The sequence below is a fragment of the Orycteropus afer genome, unplaced genomic scaffold (genome assembly GCF_000298275.1).
Source record: "Orycteropus afer afer isolate SDZICR_OR568_19922 unplaced genomic scaffold, OryAfe1.0 scaffold00154, whole genome shotgun sequence".
Lineage (NCBI taxonomy): Eukaryota > Metazoa > Chordata > Mammalia > Tubulidentata > Orycteropodidae > Orycteropus > Orycteropus afer.
Genome location: NW_006921741.1, coordinates 5,613,167 through 5,627,057, shown reverse-complemented (window position 1 = coordinate 5,627,057; position 13,891 = coordinate 5,613,167). Strand labels below are relative to the sequence as shown.

The 13,891-nt window shown below is 33.2% G+C and overlaps 1 protein-coding gene across 1 annotated transcript in view; it reads left to right on the top strand.

Moving 5' to 3' along the window:
* The window catches only part of PICALM (phosphatidylinositol binding clathrin assembly protein), a 123,952-nt gene that overhangs the window by 98,657 nt on the left and 11,404 nt on the right, over positions 1-13,891 (top strand). Inside the window, exons 14-19 of the mRNA XM_042781708.1 lie at positions 5,573-5,680; positions 7,540-7,671; positions 7,765-7,795; positions 7,957-8,056; positions 11,782-11,841; positions 13,511-13,615. Of these exons, the coding sequence (XP_042637642.1) occupies positions 5,573-5,680; positions 7,540-7,671; positions 7,765-7,795; positions 7,957-8,056; positions 11,782-11,841; positions 13,511-13,615 (536 nt within the window). The remainder of the gene's footprint in view (positions 1-5,572; positions 5,681-7,539; positions 7,672-7,764; positions 7,796-7,956; positions 8,057-11,781; positions 11,842-13,510; positions 13,616-13,891) is intronic.

Genomic DNA, 13,891 nt, shown 5'->3' with positions numbered 1-13,891 from the left:
CCATGTGGCTTTTTAAACTTTAATTAATTAATGTTACTATGTTAAATTAAAATTTTACTTCCTTAATTGTAATCACCATATTTCAAGGGCTCAGTGGCCACATGTACTACTATGTTGTACACTGCAGATTTATAGAACCTTTTTATCATCAGAAAGTTCTATTGGCTAGCACTTCTCTAGAACCAGAAAACAAACCAAACCCACTGCCATCAGGTTGATTCTGATTCATAGCAACCCTATAGGACAGAGTAGAACTGCCCCATTGGGTTTTCAAAGCTGTAAATCTTTGTGGAAGCAGACTGTCTGATTTTTCTCCCACAGAACAGCTGGTGGGTTCAAACTGCCAACCTTTTGGTTTAGCAGCTTTGTGCTTTAAGTACTGTGCCACCAGAGCGCCTCTGCTCTAGAACACAGTTGGCAAACATTTCCTCTAAAGGGCCAGAATACAAATATTTTAGACTTTACAGGGCACAAAGGCTCCGTTACGTATTTCCCTTTGTTTCATTTGCTTTTTAAACCAACACTTTCAAAATGTAAAATCCATTCTTGGTTCATTGAGCTGTATAAAAGCAGGCCACAGACTAGTTTGGCAACCTCTGCTTTATAGGATTAAGAACAATCCAGAATAAGCCATGTAGATATGCTCTGACTCTGCCAAAAGGAGGCATTTATTTGGTGATATGGGGAGCTCTGGTGGCATAGTGCCTAAGACATTTGACTGCTAACCAGAAGGCTGGCGGTTCAAACCCACCAGCCACTCCTCAGAAGGAAGGTTGGGCAATCTATATCCATAGTGATACTGCCTCAGAAACCCAAAGAAGGGTCTCTTAAGAGTTGGATCCAACTCAACGGCAGTGAAGTTGGTTTTTTTTTTTTTGATTTATGGTACTCATTGTAATAAGCAGCTTTTCCTCATTGAAGTTGTAAGAACACTGGATTGGCAGTCAAGAAGAGTGGGTTGTGGTCCTAGCTCTGCTGTGTGCATGACTGTGAGCTTATCTAGGCTGCTTTCTCATTAGTAAAAGAAAACATTAGAAGATTGGTTAGTATTGGCTAAAAAGCCAAGTACCTTGCATTTGTTTTTCTGAAGAGATGTAATGTTGGTTATTTAAAACAAACTAGCTTTATTGCCAATATAATAGTTCTTTTTAAAGTACGATGTTCATGAAAAAGTCTCATGTTCTGTTTTTAGTAAGTTATAATTCAAAGAATGCCAAGTGCTTGGATTCCCTTTGTTGTTTGGATTTGTTTTGCCCGCTTCCTTTATCCCACTTTTTCTGTAACTGTTCCGCTTCATCTTTGTTTTCTTTTTTCCTGATAGACTTTGTCAGATTCTTTTTGTGGCCGTCAAAGTTATCCATATACTACTCTTTCCTATAGTCATTTCTTTAGAGAGCGGTAACAGTACCTCTACAATTGATCAATTTATATGAGTGAGGGATTTTTTTTTCTTAAAATAAGTTTTTTTTAAAAAAAAAAAAACTTGTTAAGGAAAGAATATATATATTTGTTTGCTTTTGAAGACCAGGTCATTGTTTGCCTAATTTTGTTGCTTTGATTAAGCACGTGGTGATTGTTTTGTTAATTTTAATCTGTACTCAGGACTTGTACATTCTCTTCTCTTCAAAAGAGTTTATAATGTTTTGGTATTACAACCAGAAGGAATGTAAAGCTCTTCATATAAAACTTAATAGTACATTAATTTGAGCAGAGTGGCATGAGTTTAGGGAGATGTTCTGGGAAGAGAAGTGCACTTTCTCAGACTTATATGAAGGCCATAGATATAAGAAGCAGTTTGTAAGGAGGCATGGCCAATTTGATATCTTTCTTTGTCTCTCCAAAGATAGTCTAGACCAGTACAGTAACAATAAGACCTTAAAGTTCAGCTGGGTTTATGTGCACACTAGTAGATTGCCTTAGTTAAGTAGGTAACTAAGTAGGTTCTTAAGTAAAGTTAAGTAAGGCTTAACACAAAGAGAGAATTTAGATTCTTGACATTAGCTATAGGAATTGGATGCAGTATATTTTGTTGTTGCTGTTGTTGTTATGTGCTGTCAAGTCAAACCTGACTCATAGCGACCCCTCCTTGGGTTTCCGAGGCAGTATCACTACGGAAGTAGGATTGCCCAACCTTCCTTCTGAGTATATTTAAAGGTGGAATTTATGAGCTCGTCTCATGGAAAGAATTTGGGTTTGCATTTCAGTCCTACTACTGCCTTAACTGATTATATTCAAGTATTTAATTTTTTTTGCCTATAAGAGGTAAATGGACTGTCATAAGGTTAACATATATGACTCTATAACATCTCGTATAGTGCCTGGCACAGAAAACTATTATTGAATCACCTACTATTATTAAATTGTCTGCTATTTAGAACCATCTTGTATATATTGACTACTTCATACTTTGAATATACTTTTTACCTAAATTATTTAATCATCAGATATAATCTTGAACATTTATTGATTTGTATTGCTTTTAATTTTTAAAATAGCCAAGAATTACTTACTTTTTGGCCAAATGTTTGCTATGAAAATCTCAAGAAGTTCATGAAACTTGAATAGTCCTAATGAAAGCTATAATAAATCATTAAAGCTATAGTAAACGCTATTTCCCTGCCTAGTAGTTTATGTAAGGTGAACTACTTAGGATATATTGAAAACCCCTAATAGATTCTGGAATCAAAGTAGGGTTTAAAATCTTGGTTTGGCCACTAGTAGATCTTTGCCTTTGGGTAAATTATTTAATGTTTTAGTTTCCTGATCTCCAAAATGGGGATAACAATGGGGTTTAGAGGTTTAAATAATATCTTGATTGTAAAGCCTTGCATAATGTTTAATGGGGCTTCATAAATGGTAGAAGTACTTAATTTATTACTAAACTACCTCAAAATCCATTAACAGTCCAGCCTTTTTTTTTAAAAAAGAAAAAAGATACATATTTGGAATGCTTTTCTGTCTGTCCCCTAAGCTTGTCAGTCTTACACATTTCAGTTAATTTATTGTTCTCTGAGATTGGCTTTGCAGAGTGTTGGCTTCTAGAGGTTTATCTGTAGCTGATGCTGCTGGTCAGTGGCACAGTTTTCACTGAGCCATCATGAGATAAAAGAGTAGTGGGGCACTGTAGAGATTAGTTCATAAAATTAAACTTAACTTGGAAGATATGGGGTTTTGTTTGTTTTATTGTTTGTCTCTAATTATTTTCTTTTTCTTTTTGTAATAATGATGTTATTTTGTTTCTTTGTTTTAAGTAACTTTTAAAAATTAAAAATTGGCAATCCTGACTGTGTCCCAAAAAGTGGGCCAGGGACAAAAGGCCCATTAAGTTGATGATATGCATTTGAAATGATGATGCAAAACTCTTACCCTGAAAGTGTGTGTAATATAGGCATTAATTAATTAAAAGATTGTTATTTTGATAATACATTAATGGCTTTCCTAGTAATTTATCAGTTATTGTAATTTATTTTAAAATTTATTTTCATATCCTTTCCCTCCCCCATATGAAGAAGCTTAAAACTAGTTCTGGGTTACTTTTTATCTTTTCTAATAACTTTTGGTGCTTTTAGGTAATAGTATTTTGTATTTCCCTGTTGTGGTCCAAATGGTTAAATGCTCAGCTACTAACCAAAAGGTTGGTGGTTTGTACCTCCCAAGAGGGACCAAAAAGTCACAGCCATGAAAACCCTGTGGAGTGCAATTCTACTTTGAAACACATGGGGTCGCCATTGAGTCTACAGTGGCAACTGGTTGGTTTGTTATTGAGTAGGTACATGTGGTTCTTCAGCTTTTCTCTTAACTCCTCATAAAAAGAACCAGAGTATCTACTCAGCAGACAAAAATCCATGATTGTGTGCCCATGCTCCCATCACAGAGCAAGAAGTAAACATTGTATAGACTTAGAAATTTGATTACATTTTTTAAGTGTATAGGCCTATAAACACCTACCTGTACACTTAAAATGTTATCAGATTGCTTAGTCTGTATAGTTCTAGGAACCTGTTGGTGGATGGTCAGGAGATTTATATACTAAACTATTTTGTTTAGGCATGTACTCTGTTTTTAAAAAAATAATGTTTGTCTTCTCACTGTAGTACTAGCATCTTTGTGTTAAAAGTGGTTTAAGGTTTAAATGTGGAGCAAGATCAACCTTGTGCGCTCTCTATACATTTGTGGCCTACAGAGCATTCATTTTATGATGCAAAATACTGCTTTAAAAGTAGTAGTATTGACGTGTAGCAGCTCATGTGGGACATTGTTAATAATAAATCATTATTTACTGGGTCCTCTGTCTTTGAGGAACTTCTTGGACTTCTCACCAAATCTTGCCCTATTTCTTACAGTAGTCTTTAATATCAGTCTTTCTAGAATAACGGTATTGTACACTAAGAATTTAAAGTGAGATTTTGGCAGACTGAAGGTTCTTGAACAGAGGTGGGGAAGAGAGAAAACTTGTGTTTAGTAATCAGGAAGTTCAACTCTTTCTAAAGATGTAGTTGTTAATCTTCTAATATTAGATTTATTTATTTATTTTACATCGTAACTTTACATAATTTAGGAACCAGAGAACCTTTATAAAGCATTTACTACAGCCTTCCTTCCCAGACTATTCTCTGCTTGGATATACTCAGAAACTAAAAGATTCTCTAATCATCTGACAGCCCTAATTTACTTAGATGATTTTAGTCTTCTTTTCAGCCCCTAGAGATTCAGAACTTCATCTAAAAAAATAGAGTGTAATTGAAAATTTTGCGCTTATTGTTACCTTAGCATAGGCTGACCTCAGAGATCTGAATGTCTTATCTGTTCACTTAGTTGCCACTAACATCAGTGTAATACAAGCAGGAAGGAATAAGGTTTCCTGTGTATGCTCTGGTGTTTCAGATTATAGTTAGGTAAATTAGCATATTTGATTGTATATTTGTTAGTTTCACTGTCACAAGTAAGTAGTAAATTGAAGTTAGAGTATGATTAGAAGTTCAGAATTCTAAGTCTGTTTTTTCTTTGACATTCTAAAAGCACCTAGACACAAAGTAGATATAAAGATTACAGGGTTGTAAATTTCAGACTCCTGCTACTAATAAGTGAATTTAACCATGTAGCATTTGATTAACTATTAAACAAAAGAGATGGGAAAATTGGACAGGTAGTAGGAGAAGTACTTATCTTGAAGAGACTAAATAGATTTATGTTTTTTAAAAGGACTAATTGCTACATGTGTATCTGTTTTATTTTATGCAAAATCTTAGAATTTTAGATTTTTTAAAAAATAGATTACCTGCATACAAAATTAAGGCAAAAAATATATGCAAAAATTTTACTTATGTATTATAACAAACTGCTAATTCAGCATCAGTTGCTCCTTTCTTTGTCAGTGGAATGATTTTGTTATGGAAAATGTAATAACAAAAAAATGTGGTAGAGAAAATATTTAGCTTACAGAGTTAGTTTTGCTTTTATGTTTTTTGGCTCTAGGAATTTATTGATTTTTCCACTCTATTGTCATTGTTAAAGAGCTATAAATGTAGAGTTATTAAAGAATTAAGCTTTTTTCCATTTTGGTTTTTCTCAGGATTCACTCCTTCTCCAGTTGCACAGCCACATCCTTCCAGTGGCCTTAATGTTGACTTTGAATCTGTGTTTGGAAATAAATCTACAAATGTTATTGTAGATTCTGGGGGTAAGAATTTTTTTTGTTTTAAGTTACAATATTAATTTAGATTCTGTGTAAGGATATGTAATGCTACTTTGAACATGTGTAAGTAGATTAAATGTAGTAACAGTAATAATTGGGATTTTGTGTAATGAAAGATAATGCTACTTGGAACATGTATGAGTAGATTTAATTAGGGTAGCCAATGAAATTGCCCCTCCCCACCCAAAGAGAGCTTGGAGGTACTATTAGCCTTTGCCCTTTTCTTAGTGGCAGTTTTGATTCTGGAAAGGTTTTTCTCTCTCACAGAACTCAGTGAGAGAGTTTGCTCAGATTTAGAATGTAAGTTGTTGGTGACTGTGTGTAGAATATTGTGCCTTTTATCTTTTCTCATACAAATAATACCCATATTTTAAAGTATGAAATTGGCTGTTTTTTAAAAACTAGGAAAATACAACCTATAGATATTTTGATTTGTTAGATAATCTATGTATAAACAACTAGAATGTATTAAGTGTTAGAGCTGTGGGTGCAGGAGTTTTCTTTTTTTTTTTTTTTTTAACTGCTTTTAAGAATCATTATTATAGTATGCTTGTTCAGTTGTCTTAAAAGAACTTTATAAATCTGGGGATCCAGGTTTCCACTTAAGAATTTTTATTTAGTATTTTGTTAATTTGAAATTTGTAAAGATTAAGAGTTCCTACAAAACTAACCCTCAGTAATACTATTCCTACCATGGAATAGCCTTTGATTTTGCTTAGTAATTAAATTTAATCCATTTAAATAGAATATATTGAGATAAACTTAATTTTATAACATATAACTAGTTATTATTCAAAGAGTAAGACATAACCTTATAAAGAATATACGTGGACTAAGAGTTTATTTTTTTCTGTGCACCTACTAAATTTGTATTTTTTTGATGCATTTTCTTTTTCCTGCATTGTCTTCCTGGGAAAAGGAGTAAAGGAAAGAGTCCTGTCTCTGTGAACTTAAATACTCCATTTACTCTTCTTAGGGAGCTCTGGTGGCATAGTGCCTAAGGCATTTGACTGCTAACCAGAAGGCTGGCGGTTCAAACCCACTGGCCACTCCTCGGGAGGAAGGTTGGACAATCTACTTCCGTAGTGATACTGCCTCGGAAACCCAAGGAGGGGTCACTATGAGTTGGGTCCGACTCGACGGCAGTGAGTTGAGTTTTGTTGAGTTGAGGCCATGCTAATGCATCCCCTAGTGCACTGCTTGGATCTGTTGTTACTGTCTACCCTGATAGAGAACCTTATTTTATGTTTCATTTTCAGGCAATGTCCTAATTTACTAGATGGCAATTGGAGAATAGTTTAGTAATTTCTTTGATTTAAAGAAGAAAGGAAATAATTCATTTTCACTAGCTTTTAATGGTCACGGTTACGTTCCCCACTTTGAAGAATATAAATAGATCTATATTTCTTAAAGTAAAAGGAACTTTTTTTAAAACGTTACATATATATATATATGTTTATCTGTATTTCTTTAATTACAAGTGAATCTTTAGAAAATTTTGCTGAGTGAACGAAGAATTACATTCCACTTCCCTCTTTTTGTGTGACTTAGCAGTAAGAACAGTTTACTTGGTTGGTTCTCTTTTCATATATTTTAACTGTAATGCATTTTGTCATGAGATAAGATAAGATGATTTCTGTAAAAACACATACAGCCTTTTCAATCAATTCTCTATGGAATGGAGAATTTCTCCTTTTCCCATTTAAGTCCATTTACCTAATGCCCATTTTTTAAAAAAAAATTTCCAGTGAGCAAACAAGGAGAAAAGGCAGAGACCCCTTTTAGGAAGCTGTAGCACCATAAAGTTCCTTACAAATCCTATTTCATCTGTTTGTAACTTTAAGGCTTTGATGAACTAGGTGGACTTCTCAAACCAACAGTGGCCTCTCAGAACCAGAGTCTTCCTGTTGCCAAACTCCCACCTAACAAGTTAGTATCTGATGACTTGGATTCATCCTTAGCCAATCTTGTGGGCAGTAAGTATTCTTTGGATATTTTTTCTTCTTTAAATAGGTTGTTTTATAAAAATGAGTCTAGCTTTAAAATGCTTTCTTTTTCTCTTGTACTAGATCTTGGCATTGGAAATGGAACCACCAAGAAGTGAGTGTTTTATTTGCAATCTTTCCCCATTTAGAATTCATCTTGAAAACATGTGTAGAGATGTCAAGCATGCATCTTAAATGTGTTGTTCAGTCTAATTATACAGTAAAGAAACTTTATAACTAGAGGTGTTTAATATTCTCACTAATGTTTATTTAAAGCGATGTAAATTGGAGTCAGCCAGGTGAAAAGAAGTTAACTGGGGGATCAAACTGGCAACCAAAGGTTGCACCAACAACTGCTTGGAATGCTGCCACAATGGTGAGTCAGAAAAGCTCATGATATATACTAATCCATGAATAATTTAGTTAAATGTGTAACATGAAAATATTTTTTAAAGTGATAGGCAAAGATGGAAACATTGTTTTGAATTTCAGAAATATAAGTAATTTTATTTCTTTTCAAGGAAATTTATTGACTGTATTGTCAGGTGTACATATTAATAGCTAATATTTATGGTTTTCTATGTGCCAGGTATTGTTCTAATAAATAATACTGGTGCTATTTTATAAAATCCTCAAATTAACCCTATGTGATATTATTATTATAACTATGTTGTTGTTATCCCATTTTACAGATGAAAAAATCAAGGATAGTTACTAAGTAGTATGCCTGGAGTAGCAGAGTTCTTAAGTGATTCAATGGGTTATTAGAACCTAGGCAGCTTAACTATAGAATATGTGTTCTTAACTACTCTATACTGCTGGTCTCAAATTTATTATTTTCTTAGAGAATGAAATATTTTTCATTTTTTTCTGATCTCACTATTGGTAAAGACACTATACTTACTTCTCATTAATATTGTTGTATAATTTACATACACTAATTCATTAGTTAGCACCTAGTTTCAGTGAAGTCTTAGGAATGATTTTAATTACTGTAAGGTACAGTTGACTCAGAGTATCCCTATATCCATACCCCTGTGCTTGGCTACCTGCTGTTATACCAAGCCTGTAAGTCTTCCTAGGTCCGAGAACATCCATTTCTTGTAGAAAAATTGGAAACATATCTTCTTTTAACCGTGTACTAGTAATAGCATTTTGATTGCATAAAGTACACACTGTTGCCATTCTATAATTGTTGGACCCTTATATTGTCCTTGTGATAGCCACTTTCTTATTATTAAATCCCTTCCAGCTCTTTGCCCTGTTTCCTTTGGGTCAGTCATGTGTTAAATCAGTAGGGATGCACTAAAAAAATAGCACTCTGATAAAATTTTGTGTGATGTTATCTAAAGAGTTTTATTTGATTTAGACTTCATAAGTGGAAAGTAAATAATGGCTTCAGACTTCTTAAATGGAAAATAATATTGAAATTTAGCTACCTTTTTAAAGTAGTAATTTTTCACTGGTAGCAGTAACTCCATTACTAATTTTAAGAACTTGAGCTTAAATAGTTTTTTAGATTTTACTCACTATCTTGAACCTGTGAATGAAACCACTGTTGAGGTGGTTTTATTATCCCAATTTTAAGGATTAGTTATATGATTTTTTTCCTCCAAAAGGGAAGCAACTAAAAAATAGAAGATTTAAATTAAAATCCATTCTTTCTAACTCTGAATCCAGTATTTTTTCCATAGCTCAGTGTCAGTCTATCACAGCTCACTGACTAAGGAATGGTAGGAGGTTAGTGAATTTTTATAGTCTCAGGTGTATGAATTATACATTGATAATGTATGAGGGATGATATAAATACATGGGCTATTATAATACAATTGAATATTTTCTTATTTTATAGTGAATTATCATTAATATATGTGAAATATTACTACATGTCTACAGGTAGACAGCCCATGATTTAATATTGGCTACTAGAATGTAATAGGTATCTAACCAACTAGAATTTGTATGTAAGTTGATGATATGATAGTGTTTATGGTGCAGTGTTGTATATGGCAATGTCTGTCATCTCTTGAGGATTTTGTTAACTTTATTTGCATTGTATTGCATAGGTTTTCTTTTTAACGGCAAACGTTCAGGGCTGATGATGGGAACTGCCTGTGACATTTCTTTACATTTCTAACCTTTTTATTAATCCTTAAACACTGTCAAGGTTTTTAATTTTTTAGACTTTAAAACAAATTAATTGGGATTTTATTAAAATATATAATTACATATTCTTTTAATAACTTCACTAAATCTTCTATGGTAGACTCCATCTAATGTAATCCTTTCTATGGGATGCACTGAATTTTGTACTGTTGACACTACTGAAAGATCTTATGTTTTAATGACACTCATAATTAAACTGTTGTTCATGTAAGAGGACGAGACCAAAGACTGAATTTCCCTTGTCAGCCTTGACAGTGTTTCATTATAGATAATCTTTCATTTGATAATGAAATTAAAAAAGATTTTAGGTAGTTAGTGAATGTACATGTAAACTAAAATGCTCTCTGTGTATTTTCTGTTGTGTAAGTACTTGTTCTAATCCAGTGTTATTGCATTATGTAATTGTTCTCCCTGGGAAAAACAGAATGGCATGCATTTTCCACAATACGTAAGTGACCAAAAACTAGCCTTTTTGCAATAAATCGGCATGCTGTTAACCACTGCTATAGCAGAATCTCATAACTTTCCAGCTATTACTTGTTTTCACATTCAGATTTTCAATGTGCCAGAAATTCTTCCTAGCATCTACTGATTTCATGGGTGTGTTGCAGAATTAATTCTGATGGTGGCATGGGAAATATCAATTTTTTTCTTGCTTAATATTCCGCCATTTGCTGCCAGATGGCTGGGTGTCTGTGCGTGTATCTGTGCTGCCACTATGCACTTGATGACTTCTGAATGAAGGGAAGTGTGGATTGTGGTAATGTTTAAAGTAACAACTGCATGAAATCTTACAGGCTTCTGCTGTACTTGGCAGTTTGTCTACTGCTCTTGCAGATTTTGGTTTTTAAATAGGGAGAGACCAATAAGTCCTACATGCTCACCCAAATACTAAACTTTTAACTGTTCACTTTAATGTTAATTTTTAAAAGCTGTGCTTCATTTAACTTCTCCATGCATATGTTCAAATTGCCATGTAATTTCAGTTTTTGGTTTTTTTTTTTTTTTTCAATGTTTAAGCAGTGTTATTGGTCTTTCACCTGTATTCAATTTCAGTATTCATTATAAGATGACACACAGGGAATGTTGTTAAGACAGCAAATACATCTAAAATGATTCTGTGCTCAGACTTACATGTTTGAAAAATAAAACCAAACCCATTGCTGTCGAGTCATTTTTGACTCAGCAATCTTAATACAAATCATGATTTGAATTGAAGGAAGAAGAGAACTTAAGCATCTTAGTGGTTCATGGTTCTTTTAAACATTCAGGCATAAATTGACTTAAAAATTTAATGTTCCTCCTTGAAATTGGTGCTTTGCAGGAAATAGTTTACTAAGTATATGGAATAAATGAAAAGGAAAGCTAATACACAAACTCTTTATATTAGGACTATGAGTCATAGAAATAATATACTCAGTAGTGGCTTAGAATTGTTGGGGTTCTTTGAAAAGGATGAATGAGATCCTTAGAAAATTAATTTTTGGAAGATCAAGTTATTAATTGATTTGGCATCTTTTTTTTTTTCCTTTATTTCTTTGAGTGCTGAAAAATGAAGTCCCAAGAAAAAATTCAGTAATATTTTTTCTTGGTAAACATTTTTTGTAATATTGATGGACTTTAAATTTTAGAACTTTAAATATTAAAATTTGAAGATTTTTTAAGCTCAATAAGCTTCTTAAAATCCTAGATCTCTGTTTTATCTACATTTAAGTGATTTTTTTTTTTTTCCTTTCTGTTAATTCTGCTTTTCTGCTGATTCTTAGATTTTCTTTCATTGGGCATTAATTGACAGTTATTAATGATCACAAGTGCCACCTAATCACAGCTGTCTTAGCAATTCTTTTTAATGGAACTACAGCTATTGATTCCTCAAATTCAGTTTATACACATGAATTATATTTCCTTATTTATTTTTTTCTTTCATTATGTCAGGCACCTCCTGTAATGGCCTATCCTGCTACTACACCAACAGGCATGATAGGGTATGGAATTGTAAGTATATTTCCAGATACATGTTTTTGAAAATATTCTCATTCATATTTAACATGTTTTTATTACAAGCATAACTTAAAGAAGAACTTATTGCCCCTAGTGGCTAGCATAGCACCTACTACAATAACAACAGTCACATGAATATTTCTAGAATAATTATTGTACAGTAGATATCATTTATTAAAGTCCATAGTATGATTTGGCTTATTTTTTGCCTAGTTTATTTTTGCTAGGCATTTTATACTTATTACAAACTCATTTAAGCATTAATATTTATTCTAAGCCTTTGTTGCTTTAACCATAAATTTAATACAGTGAGATTTTATACTATAATGGAAAGGAGAGGTTAATACCTCTGGGATTCTCTAGCAGTGAATTTAATATAATAAAAACCAGAGAAGTTTTCTTGTGACGGTGAATTTTATAGTACAAAAGCAGCTCTTTAGCCTTCAGGTTGCCTGCAGTCCGCAGTCTAAAGGAGCTTACTCTCACAATTCTCACTGGTAGAGGGCAGCACTATGTCCTTGGCTTTGCTACTGGGGCTACTGTGTGACATCTTTGTGGACATCACATAGAAGTAGCTCCTTTCATATGTGTGAAGTTTCACAGTTTGTGGATTGGTATTTGTTATACAAAAAAGGAGTCTGTGCAAAAACTCAGATCATAAGCCTAAAATAAAGTTCTAATTTTTTTCCAAGTTTAGTTGCTAGAGAAGTTCCAACAGTGATGGCAAGGCCACACATCCACTTGGAGGAAATCAGTTGTGTTGAAAAAGCATTATAAAGAGATTAATCATATTATTTGTAGTCTTACCCCATAAGTAATTTTAGCATTATAAATGAAGGTACATACGTTAAATTTAAGCTTGTAAGACCCATTTTTGCTACAGTTGGTGAGATTTGGAAAGGGCAAAATTGCCGTTCGTGTCTTCTTTTCGTGTTACCCAAGGAAAAGTTCAGAGCCTTCTGTGTCTTTGACTAGGAGTCACAGTTACCTGAATGGCCACTATAATTTTGAATTTCATAACACTAGAAGTTCCAGGTGTCTACTTGAAGGACTAAATATAGCTTCTGTTTTCTACCCTGGAGTGGTAATTTTTAAAGAAAGAGATTGATGATTGAGATTCTGTTTTCAATTACTCAAGAATTTGTGTATAATCTAAACCCTTTCTTGGTTCCCTCTAAAACTATGTGAAAGACCATTGAGAGTAAACCTCGTCAAAGAATCAGCTGTCTTTTGATCACTTGCATAATAGGATAAGAACTTGATTTGATATACAAAGGCAATTTCCTTTAAGTGCCTTCAAGTTTTGTAGTTTCGAGTTTTTTGTCTAAAGGGGCAAATTTGGAAATTTAAAAGTTTTTGTATCAGAATTACTTTATCTGCTATACTGTAGTAGTAAAGTTTAAATTTTACAACTCAGTTGAATAGAATTAGTTATTGGGCTTTGTTGCATCCTTTTGAAAATAAGCATGGCAAAGATTTTCCTTAAAAAATACTCTTAAGCAAATTTATAGCTGTTACTCTTATTTGCATTTGGAGGAATTTTCACTTTGAGTCAAAGCAGAGATAGTATATTTTTTATTCCAGTCATCCTTCTTGTTGACTTACTCATAATAAGGGGGATATGAGTCAGCATCCTTTAACTTGGTGCTCTTTTATTCTTTAGCCTCCTCAAATGGGAAGTGTACCTGTAATGACACAACCAACCTTAATATACAGCCAGCCTGTCATGAGACCACCAAACCCCTTTGGCCCTGTATCAGGAGCACAGGTATTGTATGCTACATGTAGCTATTGTAATGTGTTTGATTTGGAAGGGATTATACAATACTAGAAAATCCTTGTATGCAATTTGACAAACAATTTTTCCCCTTCATGGTGAATGTATTTGCTTAATATCTTTCTCAAATAAAAGCCTTTAGGAATATTAATTATTTGGTGGGAAAGGATAAACAAATTTTATAGATGGAAAATCTCTTTTTTTTTTTTTAAAGATGGAAAATTCTTGATGACTTAATAGTTAGTGGATTCAGAGGATGGCTTATAT